General features: G+C 37.1%; 2 protein-coding genes across 2 annotated transcripts; one reads left to right on the top strand and one right to left on the bottom strand.

Annotated features, from left to right (window-relative positions):
- The first annotated feature begins 6249 nt into the window (after window positions 1-6249).
- LOC103414319 (uncharacterized) lies at window positions 6250-9133 on the top strand. The gene is made up of 2 exons (XM_070810363.1): window positions 6250-6748; window positions 7458-9133. Exons 1-2 carry the CDS (start codon window positions 6668-6670, stop codon window positions 8553-8555), a joined length of 1179 nt encoding a protein of 392 aa, XP_070666464.1. The 5' UTR covers window positions 6250-6667; the 3' UTR covers window positions 8556-9133.
- A 4397-nt stretch (window positions 9134-13530) lies between these two features.
- LOC103414318 (probable E3 ubiquitin-protein ligase XERICO) lies at window positions 13531-14373 on the bottom strand. The gene has a single exon (XM_008352716.4). It carries the CDS (start codon window positions 14250-14252, stop codon window positions 13866-13868), a length of 387 nt encoding a protein of 128 aa, XP_008350938.1. The 5' UTR covers window positions 14253-14373; the 3' UTR covers window positions 13531-13865.
- Window positions 14374-18861: the final 4488 nt, after the last annotated feature.

The following is an 18861-nucleotide window of genomic DNA, read 5'->3' as shown; positions in this document are numbered from 1 at the left end:
AAAAGCCAAACGGACAAAACCTCCTTAGATACATCATTTTACCAAAATATATGTCATCTTTGAAATCATTTATTTCTTTTATCATCATCTAAATGATTATCGTAGATAAGTAAGAAGTTTTATTATGTTCGAATTTTATGAATGACAAGTTTGCAACAAATTTAAACAAAATAAAAAGTTTCAATTTATACAATAAAATGATGTTACGTTAAAAATGAATGAGGACTGTGTTTTGTGGGAATAATGAAAGTATTACTCAAGCCAAAATGCATATTAAGGTTTTTCTTCTTTGGTTAGGTCAAAAAAGTATAATCCTAGTCTAGTTGACGTGAGTCTTGGATCGTTGCTCCAAACCCTAGATTCCGTACTCTATGGTCTAGATTAACGTTTAAATCAAGTCAATGCACAACTCCCGAAAACCAATTATTACGCACTGTTGCTATTTCTAAATAATTAACGTTCTTTTTTTAAGATTAAACGTTATTTTCACAAATTAACAATGATTAACATTCGTAATGACTGGGGTGTTGATGTGTCAGCTGCTGCATGCTCCACATATGGCAGATTATGAGTCACAGTGAAAAACGCAGGAATGAAAGAGACTAAAGTCCAACACAGAGAGAGAAGACTCAGCTATTTTATTTATTTTTTAATTCGGAATTTGGTCGACATAATGTATAGTAGTAGCACATTGACTCATAGATTAGGGTTTTTTGGATGGATTTTGATTCATATCCTAGTTCACAGTTGACCCGTCGTCCTGGAATCGTTCCAACCTGTAACAAACACTACTTGTTTAAGGATTAAGACCAAAAAATTGCCCCCCAAAAAAAAAAGGATTTAGACCAAAAAATGATTGGTTGAATTGTCCACCCATCTTAGGTCATCTCCAATCGAAAGGTCTAGAGGGCCAGAGAGTCGAAAATAACTCAAAAACTATCTCCAACCGAGGGTTAGGCCAAAAGGCTCTGGAACCTAGGAGGGCATCATGGAATCGGAGAGGGCTGGAGGCTGGCCATTTTTTTTTAATGTTTTGTTATTTCTATCGGTTATAGCCGACATAAATAATATACACTATATTATTAGTGTCGGTTATAACCAACACTAATAGCAATGTTAATATAATATCAGTTTGAACAGTGTCGGTTAAAACCGACACTAATTTGAATTTGAATTCTAACGGCTAGCCAGTCACTAGCCGTTGTAATCAATTTTTTTTTTTTATGAATTTAAACCCTTTTTTTTATAACTTTCTATAACTTATTTTTCTATAACTTATATTTTACAAAATTTGGTTCATATTTTTTTTCGTATAACTTCTATTTTACAAAATTTGTTTCATATTTTTTTTAAATTCCATTTTTTTCTTATAACTTATATTTCACAAAATTTGTTTCATATTTTTTTTGTAAATTTCATTTTTTCCTATAACTTCTATTTCACAAAATTTGTTTCATATTTTTTTTTAAATTCCATTTTTTTCCTATAACTTCTAGTTGTTGGATTTGAATTTAAGTTGTAATTTTTAAATAATAAATTATGTTTGGCCCTCAGTTGGAAACGGTTTTTTGTGACAGGGCTAAAATGAGCCATTTGGCCCTCTGGCCCTCGGTTGGAGACGGAGGCAAATATGACAATGTACTGTTCATTAAAATATTAATATCTTGGAGAATCTTGGAGGGCCAGAGGGCTAAAACGAGCCCTCTAGCCAGCCATCGGTTGGAGATGGCCTTAGTTGTCCTTAGCATGAAAACTATTTAATAAGGATTTTGAAAGTAAAGATCAAAGTACGTAGAAATGTTGTTTGCCAAAGAAAGTAACTTGCTTGCTAAGTTGGATTTTGGAGAATGAGATGTTTAAATTAAAAGGATTAACGAAAAAAACTTAAAAACTTTGGGTTTTAACGATAAGGATAAAATAAAGGGTAGTAAATAGTACCAGGATTGACTTTTTAGTATAAAAATGTGTTTTTCGTTAAAATGAGCAGTACCGGAAGTTTTTCGTTAAAATTTCCTAAATTAAATGGCTTCATGAATATATTCAATGTGACGTTTTTGTACCCGACAGTTTTGAGTAACAAAATTGCAACATGTTTTGAGATTATAAAGTAGAAACAGAGAACGAAGATGCATTTTACTTTTAAACTATTATAAAAGAAATTATAAAATAATGAACTAAACCATTGAAAAAACAATATTAGAAGGAGGGAGAGAGGAATAACTTGGCAAGGACTTTGGTAACCCCTTCCACCAGAGTCAGGAGAGATTTTTTAATATGATCGGAACACGGTTTACATTACGTATCAGTATACAAATGATGCGATATGTGTGTTAAAAAATTACTAACTTAAAAAATATAATTTTTCATCACTTATATAAAAACACATGATATACTATCCATCTTCCGATCAGAATGAAAATTTTCTCCATAGTCACCACCTTTCACGCATATTCATAACCATAAACCCTAAAAAACTGAAAGAAAAGATAGAGGAGTTCAGGATTATTGGGAAACATAATAATAATAAAGACGACTTGATAGCTTTCAAAAAAGAAAAATAAATAAAGACGACTTGATTAGTTAAGAGTAATTAAATTATTAGTAAATAATGCATAGTTGATCAAGATATTTTAATTTTATAGTGTAACACAATGAATGTACAGTACAATGATTATATAACCGATGTGCTGCTCTGGCATCAAATGGCCTCTAATATTCTAGTCACCTACCATCTAATCCAATGTAACCCCTCCATTGGAAACCTAACCAATCCAACGAAAGGTAACCCTCGCGGTGGGACCCACGAGTTCCCTAAACACTTCAGAATTTTCAACCGTTAAATTTCGTTTATTACATATTATTATAGATTTAACGGTTAAAAATACTCAGGTATAAAATATCTCGGTAATATAAAGTATCAAGTTACATATTTATAGCGTAATGTACAGTTGAATTTCACTAATCTGTTGGATCCAAGGCCCATAAAGGGCCCAAAAAGGTCTCCGACCGAGAAATGTGCGGCACTAAACAAGATATTAATCCCAAGGACAGCGAGCCACGTGTCCCTAACGAGACCTGGCTGGCTGGAAGTAGCAACGCACCAATTGTCAGCAAAATCTAAAAGGGACGACACATCGTCATGGCGTTATTGTCATAGAGAGAGCCTCACAGCACCGCGTGGCCCCCCACCCATTGAAACAAGGAGGTGGATTGTCTACCCCCCATTTTCATAATCTTCCTATCTCTTTTTGTTTTATGTGGTCACGGTTAAGCTACGTCAACATTTTATATTCCTATTACTTTTTGTTTATTATTTTTATAAAAAAAATCAATATAAAATGTTGATGTGGCTTAACCGTGACCACACAAACATGATGAGATATGAAGAGTATGGAAATGGAAGGGCAAACAATCCACCTCCTTGAAACAAACCGACTTTCCACCCTGCACGATAAGTTTTTCAACGTGTCAAAACACTCATGTCATTATATAATTGGAAAACATTGAAACAAAATGCATTTTTTCAATTGTATAGAAATATGTGATGTTTTGCCTTATGTTTCGGATACTGAAAAAAAATTCCGACGTGAACCCAGCCGTACCGTTTCCTTCCCACGTTCCCCCACGCCTCCTCCGCACAATGACATCAACACCCCTCACCTCCCCCCGTCACTTCCCGGATTAATTAAGGAACAAGTACATGGGTATTGTTGTAAAATCAAGATAAAGAGGAAAAATTAGATTTTTTTTCTTCCTTAAAAGAAGAAAATAATTAATTATATAACATAGTAAAACATATCTGTTTGAGACCAACAATATCCCTCAGTTCTTAACAACCGAGAATAAGACATTCGACGTCACGATAATAGTGTATCAGCTAAAAGTTGATCATCCTAATTACAAGAGGGTATCAAATATATGTCATAGGTCGTAGGTCGTAGGTCTTAGAGCTTAAATATTATGGTAGAACTATTCTTATGTCCAAAACCCTACTACTTGAATTATTGATAAGATATACAATGTTTCAAATATTTCACATTACTACATGAATAAGAATTATTAATATTTGAGGAATAAAAGAATTACAAACTACATTTAACGTTTGGAGTACTTTCAATAAGGGATACAAAGTTTCAATTGTTTTTTCACAATACTACTCAAATATTAAAATTCCGAGACTAACTACGATACATGAATTTCTTCGTGTCCAATCAAAATCCAACAAGGAAACAAACTAAATTTGGAGTGCAATTTAATTGTGTTTGTAAAAGTGATTTCCACACCTGCTAAAGTCGCCAAGCAGCAAAAGTTTCTACACTAAGACACAAGAAAAGTTTTCTTTTTGTTAAACAACGGGACTAAACGCCCAACAAAGGAAAGCTACAATAATACATTAGGTCATCTCCAACCGAAGGGTCCAAAGGGCCAGAGGGCCGAAAATAGCCCTAAAACCGTCTCCAACCGAGGGCTAGGCCAGAGGGCTTTGGAATCTGGGAGGGCCCCACGGGATCGGAGAGGGCTGGAGGGCTGGCTGCTTTCGGCCAGCCAACCAGCCCCGGGCTGGCTATTTTTTTTTTAATGTTTTCCTATTGCTGTCGGTTATAACCGACAGCATTAAAGAGTTTTTTTTTTTTTTTAATAGTTCTACTATTAGTGTCGGTTATAACCGACACTAATAGTTTGAATGTTTTTTAATATAACGGCTAGTAGCCGTTGTATTATTAGGCCCTTTTTTTTTAATGAATTTAAACTTTTTTTTTCCCTTTTTTTTTCCTTTTCATATGAATCAAATTTTGTTTCATATTTTTTTTCAATTCTACTTTACAAAATTTTGTTTCATATTTTTTTTAAATTCTATTTTTTTCCTATAACTTCTATTTTACAAAATTTGATTCATATTTTTTTTCCTATAACTTCTATTTCACAAAATTTGTTTCATAATTTTTTTCAATTCTATTTTTTTCCTAGTCCATTTATACAACATTAAATTAAATTAAGTAACATGAAACAACATTAAACAATATGAAATAACATTAAATAACATTAACCAACATACAAATTATACAACATAAAAAAACATTTAACAACATGAAACTTAAACAACATTTTTAAAAACATTTAACAACATAAAACTTAAAAGCCTACTCCATGCTTCTTTTGGCCCAAAGATGTGCAACAAGATCCTGTTGTAGGTACGTATTTGTGGCACGAGAACGTATCATTCTATAGCGCCTCATATACTCATTTATAGAGATACTACCAGTTCTTGGATTGAAAGGCAAATTAGGCTCATCATATATTTTTGCTAGAGCCCTTCTTGACCTATTTGGATATTCTTGGTCATCATCGGACTCTCCATCAATATACTCATCTCGCTCATCCTCCACTATCATATTGTGTAATATGATGCAAGACATCATGATGGAGTTCAAATTTTCTCGACTCCACCCTCTTGCCGGTTCGCTGATAATCTTCCACCGTGCTTGTAGAATACCGAAAGCTCTCTCAACATCTTTCCGGTATGCCTCTTGGTGTAAGGTAAACAACTTTTCTGCATCATTCCTAGGGTTTGGAATTGCTTGGACAAGAGATTGAATTGAAATAGATTGAATTTAAAGTTGTGTGAATTATAGCCCAATATCCACCCTATTTATAGCAAACAAAATTCAAATCCAACGGCTAGCTGACGTCAGCATGATGTCAGCTACCAACGGCTAGCTGACATCATGTTGACGTCACCTAGCCGTTAGATTTGAATTTAAATTGTAGTTTTTAAATAATAAATTATGTTTGGCCCTCGGTTGGAGATGGTTTTTTGTGACAGGGCTAAAACGAGCCATTTGGCCCTCTGGCCCTCGGTTGGAGACGGAGGCAAATATGGTCCTGTACTGTTCATTAAAATATTAATATCTTGAGGAATCTTGGAGGGCCAGAGGGCTCAAACGAGCCATCTGGCCAGCCCTCGGTTGGAGATGGCCTTACGAGGCCTAGAGGTCTCAGAAGTGTCTGTCATTAGAAAATATCAACATGAGACTATAACTTGATCAAAACACGAATAATTTGAACTGTTTATAACATAAAACTTGGAAGCAATAATTAAAAAAATAAAAATAAAGACCATATCCCTTGTCGATAATGAATCCAAATTTGCAATCAACTCTAAAAACCAAGTCTAAATATTATTATTGATAAATTTAGTCAATTTAGATGTGAATTTCAAAGAAAATATAAGTAGGAGGAGGGGAGGTGTGGGGTAGACGACAAGTGAAACGGCTCAATTCGGTGTAGGTGTTTGAGTGTTGCGTTGTGTGGACAACTGCCACCCAATACCAGAGAGGCCACAGCCCACAAACACAACGCCCTCCTTTCCCCTTCCCCTTCTTCCACTTCTCCTTCATTTTTTTCTCCCAAACCCAACAGAAAGGCTCATACTTTTGGAAATTCTTAGGCATCTCTGATCTGTTGATTCTCTTCCCCGAGTGATACACAAGCTTCAGCTCGCCTGCTTAACCAGAGGAGATCGGGGAAGCAAACAAATCTGGGATAAAGTTCCGATTTTGCCATCGGCTTTCTGGTGGGACATTCTGGTAATTTTACAAGCCCGATCGATCTGCCGTGGTCGGAACTCCGGTGGGTCGTGGAGGTACTGAGAGGAGGAAGATACAAAATGTGGTGGATGATGGGCGAGGGAGGAGGCCAGTACTGCTCCAAGAAGACTGATGATATCTGCGACAATGTTTGCGGCCAGGTACTTAAATTTCTTTTCATTTTCTTTCATTTTTTTTTCGAATTAAAGTTTTGTGCTTTTTGTTCTTCTGTGTATATTGTTTGGTGATTTGATTGTTTTTGTTTTCTGGGTTTGCGTATTTGGTTGCTCTGGTAATGTAGCAGCAATGGGATTATTGGGAAATTGTGAAAATTTGGTATATCCGGAAATTTGAGTTAAAAAGCTATGAACTTTTTGAGGGAATTTTAGAATTTAGCCCATTTTATGAATAAAGTTTTTCACTTGTTTCCCTGAGTTTTCTTAGCAACCAAAGGTAATCTGTGTGTTTTTTCATGAAGTATGGCTAATCAGATCGGATAGATTTTCCTAATCCATGCTTTGTTAATTTGAAATTTTGCATACCAAGAGGTCTTGGTTTTTCGATCCATTACACCTTTGTACTGGAATTTTCTTGAATTTTAGGTATCGGATTACTTTCAGCCTTTGGTTTGGAATGGACAATTGTTTTTGCTAATTAAAAAGATATTATAGCTGTCATATTTTTATCGAAAAGATCGTCGCTTGTAAACCATGAATTATTTGGAGTATTATCATCTGCCGTTGTGTTTGCGTTGTAAATTGATTGCGCATTGAATCTATGCCTGAATTACTGCAAGTTCTTGGAATTTCTTGATCGGTGGATTTCACGTTTGTCTTGCGTCTGACAAATATTGCCTTTACGATTGTGCAGGAATCAGGCAGAATGTTGAGCATGGCAAGAGTTCGCTGCATTCTACGTGGAGTTGACTTCAAAGTTCTCCTCATTCTGTTTACACTTATTCCGTTGTGTATCTTTGGCATTTACGTGCATGGACAGAAGATCTCATACTTCTTGCGGCCGCTATGGGAATCACCACCCAAACCTTTCCATGATATTCCACACTACTATCACGAGAATGTGTCCATGGAGAACCTCTGCAAGCTTCATGGTTGGGGGATCCGTGAGTACCCTAGGCGTGTCTTTGATGCTGTGTTGTTCAGTAATGAGATGGACATCCTTACCATAAGATGGAAAGAATTGTACCCCTACATAACACAGTTTGTTCTCCTTGAGTCAAATTCAACATTTACTGGATTTCCAAAGCCTCTGTTCTTCTCCCGTTATCGCGAGCAGTTCAAGTTTGTGGAGCCCCGGTTAACTTATGGGACTTTTGGAGGAAGATTCAAGAGAGGGGAAAATCCATTTGTTGAGGAGGCATATCAACGGGTAGCACTGGACCAGCTTCTCAAAATAGCTGGTATTACTGAGGACGACTTGTTGATAATGTCTGACGTCGATGAGATCCCAAGCAGACACACCATCAATCTTCTCAGGTGGTGTGATGAAGTTCCTCAAATCTTACATCTTCAGTTGAAGAACTATCTCTATTCCTTTGAATTTCTGGTGGACAATAACAGTTGGAGAGCTTCAGTACACAGGTATCGGGAAGGGGTGACAAAGTATGCGCACTATCGCCAGACGGATGACATCTTAGCAGATGCAGGGTGGCATTGTAGCTTTTGTTTCCGCTATATCACTGAGTTCATCTTCAAGATGAAAGCATACAGCCATTATGATAGAGTCAGGTTTTCAAAGTATCTAAACCCAACAAGAGTTCAGAAAGTGATCTGCAAGGGGTCTGATTTATTTGATATGCTTCCCGAAGAGTACACCTTCAAGGAAATCATCGGGAAAATGGGACCTATTCCTCATTCCTTCTCTGGTGTCCATCTTCCTTCCTTTCTGTTGGAGAATGCAGAGAAGTATAAATTTCTCTTGCCTGGGAATTGCAGAAGAGAGAGTGAGTGACCTTTGTTTCAGCAAGGTTTGATGTCTGTTTCTGTAAAGATAGTTGGCCATGCAGCTTCTGTGCCTACTCACGAAGGGTTCAACTGAACAACGATGACTGGTGTGTCGCTGACATAGCTATGCCTCATGCTCGGCTAAATTTACATCATTCTTTGGAAATGTTTGGGGGCTGGACAGACTTATGAGTTCTTAGGGTAATGGTTTTGTACATAACTTTTACCGGAGTTGGGTTTAGTATAAGCGGGCGGAGCATGTCTATCTAGTATCTACTGAGAGGGAGCCTGCTGTGCTGGGAACAGTTTCACAGCGTGCTGGTGTATCATGTGATTCCCCAGATATCCCGAAAAGATAGTACAACAGCCCTGCATTCCCCTTGCTGGGAAGTTTTGTTTATGAGACAAATTCTTTGTTTATGCGATGAACTGACTTTATTTGTGACATCTGAATTGCTTGTAGATCTTTTTATTGATCAAAATGCATCACTAGATAGTGCAGTATGTGCAATTTTGCATGTTCTGTTTTCCTGTCAATCTTCTTTTGGTTCAAGATATTCAGTGGAACTAATATTTTTTTCTCCATTGGTTATGTCAATGATCTGCATTTCCCTGCAAGTTATTCGTTTTCTTTGTCGAGTTTCGCTTTTTATGGTTTGTGCGCAAGTCGGAAAGGGCTTACCAACACCAGGGGTGCCACTGTACGTATGTCTCTTTTGTTCGAGTAAGGTGGATATCTAGTTAATCAAATGTTCGAAACATCATAGAAGCATTCGCCCTGTTCGTTTCTTGAAAATGAAATAAGGATCCTTAGCTACAATGAGAATCTATCCCTTTTCTGGTGTAGTTATTTTATTATCCAATTGACTGGAATATGTTCAATGCTATCCATACATTATCAAATATACGGATTTGATATGCATTCTTAACAAATTACAACTTTTATTTACATTTAAAACAAACCTTATAAATTGCACCCAAACAAGAGGGAGAGAACCCAGATTGAAGTCATACAGATATACGCAGCAATCGGAAGAAAAATGCGTCGTGCCTTCGGGTTTCAGCAGCAGCATCAGAGCTACGGCATGCGCCAAGAGGCTCAAGAGAGCAGCTACTCCATGCACAAGGAGGCAGCTTGGGACTCAAAAGATGACTATCACTATCATAGCAGCCATATTTCAGGTGTGCCAATTGTGCCTTCTTTACGCCTCGACTCTCAGTTCATAAAGCGAAATTCCATGTTTGACGGGAGGCAGGCTCTGCAGCTGCATGGCGGCAGCTGGCGTGCCGAAAACACAAACCAATACAGATGGTCGGGCCAAAAGTTACTTCCCGAGTTTTCTCATGGTGCTGGTGGTGCTATGAACTTCAACACTGCATTAATGGAATTGGAGAACGCTGAATATGAAGCTAGTTTCCAGGAGGTGCAGCTTCTTCCGGCAACGATGAGAGTGCAGGAAACCAGATACGAGCGCAGGATATGGGGTGACTGTGATGAGGATCATGGCCTTCAGTACTGCCATGGATTTGATGACAATGTGAGATGGAAACGCAATGGAGTGTGGAAAGCTGAGTGGATATCAAAAGGAGCTTAAAAAGATTAAGTGTCAAGTCATTGCAAACCTCTCTGCACTGATGTTTTAGGGTAACAATATGCTCAGTTACTGAACCGAAAGGTCCAAAACTATAAATAAAAAGCTTTAATTACCTGCTGAAAGAAAATCCGAAATGTCTTAAAAACTTGTTTGGTAGGACTATTTTTAAAAACTGAACTCAAGACTAACTAAAAACTATAGTTTATTCTCTAAAAATAGAAAAAAGTAAGTTTATAGAGTTTTTAAACTTAAACGGATTCTTTTTTTTTCTCTCCCTCCTCCCCTCTCACTCCAAATCTCTCTCTTTTATTCTCTCTCTCACCCTTCTCTTTCTTTTTTTTTTTTTACCTTTTTTTTCTCTCCTCCAATCCGCTCTCTTCATTCTCTCGGTTCTTTTTCTCGCTCATCTTCCTCTCTATCTCCTCCGATCCTCTCACTTCTTTCTCATTCCTCCAATTATCTCTTACTTTCTTTCCTCTTCTATCCTCTTTCTCTCTCAGACCCCCTCTTTTTGGATCTCTTTGTCCAGTTTAAGTTGTAAGATTTAGAATTTTTAAATCACAAACCAAATAAGTTTTTGAGTCTTAAAGAAAATTGTTTTCAAGAAAAATGGTTAAGAAATACACGCACTCCCTGTCTTCTCTCCCTCTCGTAGCATTCTCTGTCTCTCTCCCTCGACCTCACACACACACACACCCAAACCCTCCAAAAACTCGACGGATCGAGGCAACCAAGGTATGCATCTTCATCCTTTCGACGTTCTGAGTTCATTGGTACTAGTTTTAGGAAGTGAAACCCTCGGAATCACGGGAAACCCGAACCTCCATTTTTTAGTTACTGTTCATGCACACGTAAAATGTCGTGTTTCAGGGAATTCTAAGCTTGTAGTGAGCTTAGTGAAGTCCTAAGGAGGCTCGGAGTACTTCGTTTGAAGGATTTGGACGTCGGGATCACGTGGTTCCATTTTGGCCGAATTTCTTGGGAATTTTCCGGTGAGATTTCTTAATTTTTAGAGCCTTAAACTAGTCTATCGTGATTCTACATGTTTGGGGCTTCAATTTGATATAAAATACGAAGAAAATGGGTGAAAAACGAAGGAGAACAAGAGGTTTTAAAATTGGCCGGAAAACGGTCGCCAAAAAAACCAGTCCGGCGACCCAAGGAAGAAGAAGGGCGCGTGGGGGCGCGTGGCACATCAAAAAAATAATCTAAAAATATATCGACGTTCGTGACGTCGAGTAGATCACTGTGGTATATTCATATACCCAAATTGAGCATCGTATGAGAAAGTTATTACGATTATTGGTTAGGTGCTTTAAATAACGTTTTATAGTTTTCGCATTTAGGTGAAAATGTGAATTGACGATCCAACCGTTGGATCGTCACCAAACATTGATACGTTGTAATACGTAATATTTGAGGATTATTGGAACTTACGGATTGGGAATCCGAGTTACGGATCGTCCAGAATTGGAGTTGTAAGTTCATAAAATAAAATGTTAACCGTCACTTAGTTTTGGAAATTGACGGAGATCCGACCGTTGGATGGTAATGAAATTTCAGGATGTTGTCCTAGAGATATATTGTGGACCTCTGGAAGTTATGGATTTAAAATCTGAGTTACAGATCTTTCGGATCGAACTGCGTAATGATGTGTTTTATATAAGTTATATTCTATCGATATGATTTCTGAGGTTGGATTTGATTATTGTTCTAGGCGGCGATCGTCATGACGCCTTGATGTGTTGTGCTAGGGAGTTGTAGGGCGAACTCCAGGTGAGTGGGCAGTTTTGTTTTCGTATTACCTATATACTATTGAGTTTTCCCAGAAATTGAATTTAAATGAAAGTATGATTTAAAATGCCATGGATAGATTTATATGAAAAGTATGATTTGAAATGCCATGCATAGAAGTATATGAAAAGCATGAATTGATGTATGATGCATATATATATGTGAATTGGTGCTGTGGACGCACAAGTAAGTATCAAGTGAGTTTTATATTATTCATGTGCATTGTTGATGTGTATATTGTGGATAGCTCATAACCTGCAATCATGGTGTTTGTGCTTATATTATTCACCACACCGCACGCTCGTCTTGGATCCAAGTAGGTGGATGTCGTACAGACCAAGTGAGGGTTCCGACATGCTAGTCGTATAGATTACTAGATGTGATTCCGACTAGTGGGTGACCTTAGATTATGTGCACAGATGATTGATGAGAGAAGCACTAGAGCGTATTATTACACCATCCATGTCGTACAGACTACTTCAGGTAGTTCCGACTTATCTGCAGTGTAGTGCCGTACAGGTCATCGAGGTGACTCCGGTTGGATTGGATGTTGAGCTATGGAATTAACCGTACAGGACCAACTGCAGGGTCTCCGGTTAATTCAACTTTTCACCTGTTACATTGATGCATCATTTATTTTGTTTTCGAAATTAAAACATGGCATACTTTCGGGTTTTAAAGAAAAATTGATGATTCGAGATTTATGAAAAGTATTATGTTATTATACTATTTTCTGGGAAAATTATACAGGTTTTACAGTGAGGGGTTAGAATTATTTTTGGCGAAATGTTTTTGAAAAGCTTGGTTTTACTGACCCACTCAATTTTGTTTTTCGCCCCTCCAGATTCTTGATAGCAGAGTTTTGGTGGCCACGAGGAATCCAACGGTATTCTGACAGAATTCACAAAAGTAGGACTCACCCTCGAGGGTTTCCATTTTAATAATTGTATTTTAAAAGCTTCCGAACTGTGTAAATGGTTACGTCACTCTCATGTGACGGCCAGCATGCCCTCCTTCGGGACGGGGTGTGTCAGTAAATATTGAAAAAATAATAAAACTCAATAGTGGACCATTGAGCAAGAAAAAAAAGGGAAAAGAGAGAAGGTTGTTTTGAAAAGAGTGATGTTAGGAGACTAAATTTGGTAAACTAATTGACATAAAAATTGATAATTGAATTATTACGTAGGTGGTGTTGTTGACTATTAAAAGTGAAATTGATTGGTTGAAATAGTTGTTGAATATTAAAAGTTATATTGATTGGTTGAAATAGTTTGTTTTGAGACTCTTCACTTATAAGTTTAACTGAAAATTTGAAATTTCTCTTGAAAATGCTCTAAATTAGACATGCCGAATTCTTGAAGACATGTTAACACCCACTTTTTTTTTTTAATGTGGTAGGTAAATACTTTAGATCCACATTATCGATAAGTTTTTTAATTTATTAAAAACATGACTTAATATAACAAATGTCATAATATATATGAAAAAGGTTTTTTTTTTTTTTTTAAATGTATAACTTGTACAACCACATACAATGTACCGATCCATTTTTAATATGTTGCAATCTTTGAGTGTACCGCACCTTATTAAGAATACGATAAAAGAAGCTCTCCATTTTATCCAATTCCCAATCCCCAAGTCCCATACTTTTTCTGCCCCCTACAGATGAAGATTTGGCTGCAGAAAAGAAAACACACGGCAATAGATAAACCAAAACCCTAAAAAAATGGATGCCCCAATTCCTTCCTTATTTTTTATCTTTTAATCCTCTTGGTACTTGGACGCACACACAAATAAACCAAAAGGCAAACACTTTCTCTATTTTATGCTAAAAATAACAAGATAATATAAGCAAAAAAAAAAGTACAGCCGATGAACCCAAAACTCCATAACACACAAACCTCAAAAACCAAAAAACCCTCATCTTTTCAGTCAAAGGAGCGGCAAAGAGGGCAAGTTGTACGGTGGTTGTGGTCGAACCACTTTTCCAGACAACCTTTGTGGAAGAAGTGCTTGCAGGACAACTCACTCACTTCTTGCTCTGCTTCGAACCCACAGAGACAGACACAACACTGTGTTTTTCCCCCGTTTCTGCAGAAAGATTTAAACTGTGTTATGGAGATTCTTCTCTCTCTAGAAATTTCCTCAGGACACCCATCTGAGTTCTCGTCGAAAGTGTGGGAATTGATATTGGCACGCATCACTTGAAGCACAGATCTTGCCATGTTTTTTAGCAGAGCCACGGAAAAAACTGTGTTCATTACTAGCAATGGCAGCACGCCTTCTGCTGCACTTGGGAAATTCGAGAGCCCCATTTGAGAAAGTGCTTCTGCTGTTTTCTTAAGAGAGAGGGAGAGAGAACACAGAAGCCAGAAGCCAAAAGCCAAAAACTAGAAGCTGGGAATGGTTTTAACCATGGGCTTATGTTTTAGGTTGGGCTTTGCTGCTGATAAATACACATAGGCACTTAACATTGTTAACCGTGGTTAGATGGGGCGTGGGTTCAGTTTTAACCACGGTTCGGTGGCCACGGATGCAAACGTGGCGACACGTGTAGGGTTTTGGGAGAGACAGTGACTTGGTTGATATACGAGGGTGAAAACAGCAAGGGGAAGAGAGAACTGACATTTTCACTGGCACAAAAAGGGTAAATTTGACGTAGCAACGTGTCCGCGGAACTTGAAGTTTCTTGATTCCCGGAGGAGGAGCTGAAATACTATGGTGGTAGCACGCAAAGCCAGCTCAAGGGCAATGCAAACTAGGCATGTGCATTCAGTCAAACTGATTTCCGCATGTTTTTTTTCATATCTTTTATGTTACTGTACAACAACAACAACAAAATTATCATATTAAAAAAAGTTTGCTTGAATCCTACCATATAACTTCACTCGATTTTACGTCAAGTTTTTTGTTAATTCTAAATACTTTATATATATTTTTTTAGTTTATTTCCAAGTCTAATTCATTGTTTTCTAACAAAATAAAAGTAAAAGGATTTTCCTAAATCAAATGTAATGTCCTCAAGTTTGTACTATTTTAGAGATTGTTAGTAGATTAGATTGAAATTTTTTCTAATTTTACTATTAAAGACAAATATTTATATAATGATATGGAATTTGGAAGATCTCATTGCGTTTTGTCCGACAACTCTCTTGTAAATATAATAAAGAATAAGATTCTTTCTCCTCTAATTATTCATCCCGACAATTCCTTTCTATTTGAACAGCTAAGTCGCATATATATCTTTTATTGACTTCTTTATATAAAATAAAAATAAATAAAAAAAAAAAAGACAAAAAAGAAAGTTTGAGAGAAAGTGACAGAAAAAAAAATAAATTTGGGAGAGAAGATAATCCTACTACGTATAACAGTAAAACAGAGCTCGACGAGGTGATAGTCACTCTGAAAAGTGAGGGTTGTGTCGGTATTTATGAAAAATTTGATACACATGTAACGTAATAAATAGTAATGGTGTGATTCTGATGACTGAATGATTGATATCTAGCTTTCTCTCTCTAGGAACCATGGTCTGAAATGCCGATATTATCGGCGATATTTCGCCGACAATATCGGTTTTGTGAAAGAGCGATATTTTAATACTTATCCACTGAATTTTCATCAAAATATCGCGATATTATCGATAATATCGACAATATCGCGATATTACCGATAATATCACGATATTTTAGGCTGGTGTGAATCGGAGAAGAACACCGGAGCTTCTACAACTTCAGCCGATTGTAAAAGAACACCTTAGACTCCGATCTAGGTATCAAAATGAAATACAAGAGGAGAGGAATATGTTTATAACTTCCGTTTGCCGTGAAACGGTCGGAGCTAACTCAGACCACCTCCTCCATCAGAACCTTGAAGGGGAACTACGGATCGGCGGCGACTCGGGATCTCCACCCATTAAGAAACATACCCAGAACTCCGAATCACGAAACTGACGACGACGACGAAGACGAGTCGTCGGAGTTCCCATCTCCGCCCCGACTCCATCCCCGGCTGTTTCCTCCCGTTCCTCCGCCGCTGTTCCCATCTCCGCCCCAGCTCCATCCCCTGCTGTTTTTGTTTCAAAGAAAAAAACAAAGGTAAAGCCTAGATCTGAGAGGAGTGAGAGAGAGGTAGGGATAGATGAACATATGATTTTGTTTGGCTGAGAAAGAGAGTGATGTGGGCAAGAGAGAGAGAGAGACACAGGTGGATGATAGAAATTTGTGTGGTGTGGGTGCGTTTAGGGAAGAGAGAAGATGTATGTGGATGTTGGCATAAGTCTTTGAGAAAGTAATAAAATACTAATATAATTGTGTTTTTTTTTTGGGAAACTAATATAATTTTGTCTTTAAAACACCAAGGGGATTCGAACCCCTCCCATTTTACTCCTTCAACACCTTGACTACCATATCACTTATGTTTTTGTGAAAATATGCTAAAATACACTTACTCTACATATAAAGATGATGAAGATAGTGAAAATTTTGAACCTCATAGGAACTCTATGTGATACTAAGTCACTCATGTATCTTACCATGCAATGTATAAAGTGTAAAATATTGTACTAATTCATTATATATAAATGATTATGGTGTGTTTAAACTTCTTTCATTAATTACTACATATTTTCTACACTCACAATGTTTGACAGCTCGCTATATAATCAACTTAAATCAGTTTAATTCATCATGCAATGCATTTCCTTTCAATTGTTTGTGATAAACTAATAGATAATTGACTAAATAAACATACTGCAAAGTTTCAATAAAAATTTCCCAGTTTTTCTTACAATTTCCGTGGTTTTTATTCAATTTTTATCGATATCGATAATATCTCGATATTTCCATCGAAATTTCCGTGTTTTTGGACTACCAATATTTCCGATATCATGGATATTTTATACCTTGCTAGGAACCAAGCGAGTGGTCCACCTTTTTGTGACTCAAAAATCATCTTCCCAAAACCAGAAAACAAAACTTGGTTCGTTTAATACCGCCACAGCTATGGCTGCTTGCTTCCACACAGGGAATTGGCACTGTATGTTTCTAATCGTTTGTGCAGTTGCAGTGATACATCACATTCATCAGCTGCAGGATTCTTGGCAAAAAGATGAATTGAAAACCACCAGAATATAAAAAATATCAGGATACTTGACGTTATTGCAACATGTTTTCAAAGATTGATGGCGATTCAGAGATGTTCCTAACTTCGATGCTTGCTAGATGCCTACTATTTAGAGAAATGTGCCTAACTTGGAGAAACCAGTTTCATGTAAACCGTTTTCATACCTCTAATAGGAGAGACAAGAGACACAATACATTTCCAGAATGTTGAAGTAACCTCTTCTAATACTAAGAAGAAGTTCGGTTTTACCATAAATTCATGACAATACGAATAATAGCATAACCACTTGCAAAGTCTTTTAATTATATTCGTGCACTTTGTACGACCATTGATACAAACCTGAGGATATCGGTACGTGCGACTTTTTATCTCCTTTTGCGAGATACTAAGAATTTTGCACTTTTGATGACCGTGATACCAGCAAATTTCTTTGTAGATCTTGGCTCCTCATGAAACACAAAGTCACGTGAAATGAGGTGGTCGACAAATCTACAATAATCCAGCTCTAGGTTAAATTAACAAACACAACAGTATGATTCATGTTTTCCCGGCAATGGCGGGATCCATGGCCGGTTTAAATATTAAGCCCATTTGATGGGTTGGATGACTGATTAATTAAAATGGACTTGAGTTTAATCAAGGAAACTTTAACGAAAAGCTCCCGGTACTGTTCACTTTAACGAAAAACCACATTTTTACACTAAAAAGTCAATCATGGTACTATTCAATTTACCCTTTATTTTGTCCTTATCGTTAAAATTCAAAGTTTTCAAACCCTTTTCATTAGTTTTCCTTTTAATCAATTGTTTGTTGTGTCAAAATGTGATATGAGTAGTGGACATGAAAGGTTATGAATCCACAATAGTGTGGGTTATCTAACTTATCCTTATACATAGGTTACAAATCATGTCTTACAAGTCCTTGTCAATCCATTATTATCCCTAAGGCTCAATCTCATCCAGACCACCAAACAATGTTTAGTGGGCTGGTTGGGATAAGTTGTGACAAAATAAAATAGACTTTAGTCTAATTCGTTATTTTTTGTGTCAAAATGTGAGATGGACATGACTGGATATGATGAGTTATGAATCCATAATGAAGTGGGTTATCTTGTAGAATTATTAGAGAGACGGGCCATACGGCCCACTTTCAACAACATTGATATTGTCCTCAACTTGACAATTACCATCTGCACAATCCGTTAGGTGTGGAGTTTTATCACAAAAAGGCCTAGGTATTAGTTGGAGTAGGGTTACGATATTTAAACTCTTCTTTTCTCATTGATACGGTCGATGTGGGACATTTCAACACGTCATCTCACGTGGGACCCAATTAGTGGGTCACACGTGTGAGATCCACACATCGACAACCACAACCACGTGGAGCCAAAAGGACTCACCCATCACATGGCAGTACAGTACGGGCTTGTTCCCTGCTCTGATACCATGTAGAGTTATCAAAGAGATGGACCATACAACTCACTTCCAACAACACCGATATTGTCCCCAACTTGGTGATTACCACATGCACAATCCGTCAAGTGTGGAGTTTTATCATAAAAGGTCTCGGTATTAGTTGGAGTGGGTTGTGATATTTAAACTCTTTTTTCTCATTGATATGGTCGATGTGGGATATTTCAACATATCTAATCTATAATTGTATGGGTTACAAATTTGTCTTACATGTCCCTACCAATTCAATCATATTCTTCAAATCCATCTAGCCCACCAAACGGGCCAAGTGAATAGGGGTGGGAAATTTTACCACAAACCGACTTACCAACCGAACCGTATCGGTTGGTTC

This window comes from Malus domestica, chromosome 13, assembly GCF_042453785.1.
Source record: "Malus domestica chromosome 13, GDT2T_hap1".
In the NCBI taxonomy this organism is placed as follows: Eukaryota; Viridiplantae; Streptophyta; class Magnoliopsida; order Rosales; family Rosaceae; genus Malus; species Malus domestica.
Note: the sequence above shows the minus strand (reverse complement) of the source record. Positions and strands in the feature narration are given on the sequence as shown.

Excerpts from the sequence above, each read along its gene's own strand:
- LOC103414318 (XM_008352716.4), bottom strand. The coding sequence starts at position 14,252 with ATGGGGCTCTCGAATTTCCCAAGTGCAGCAGAAGGCGTGCTGCCATTG.
- LOC103414319 (XM_070810363.1), top strand. The coding sequence starts at position 6,668 with ATGTGGTGGATGATGGGCGAGGGAGGAGGCCAGTACTGCTCCAAGAAG. Across the intron at positions 6,749-7,457 it reads GCGACAATGTTTGCGGCCAG|GAATCAGGCAGAATGTTGAG; the intron begins GTACTTAAATTT and ends ACGATTGTGCAG.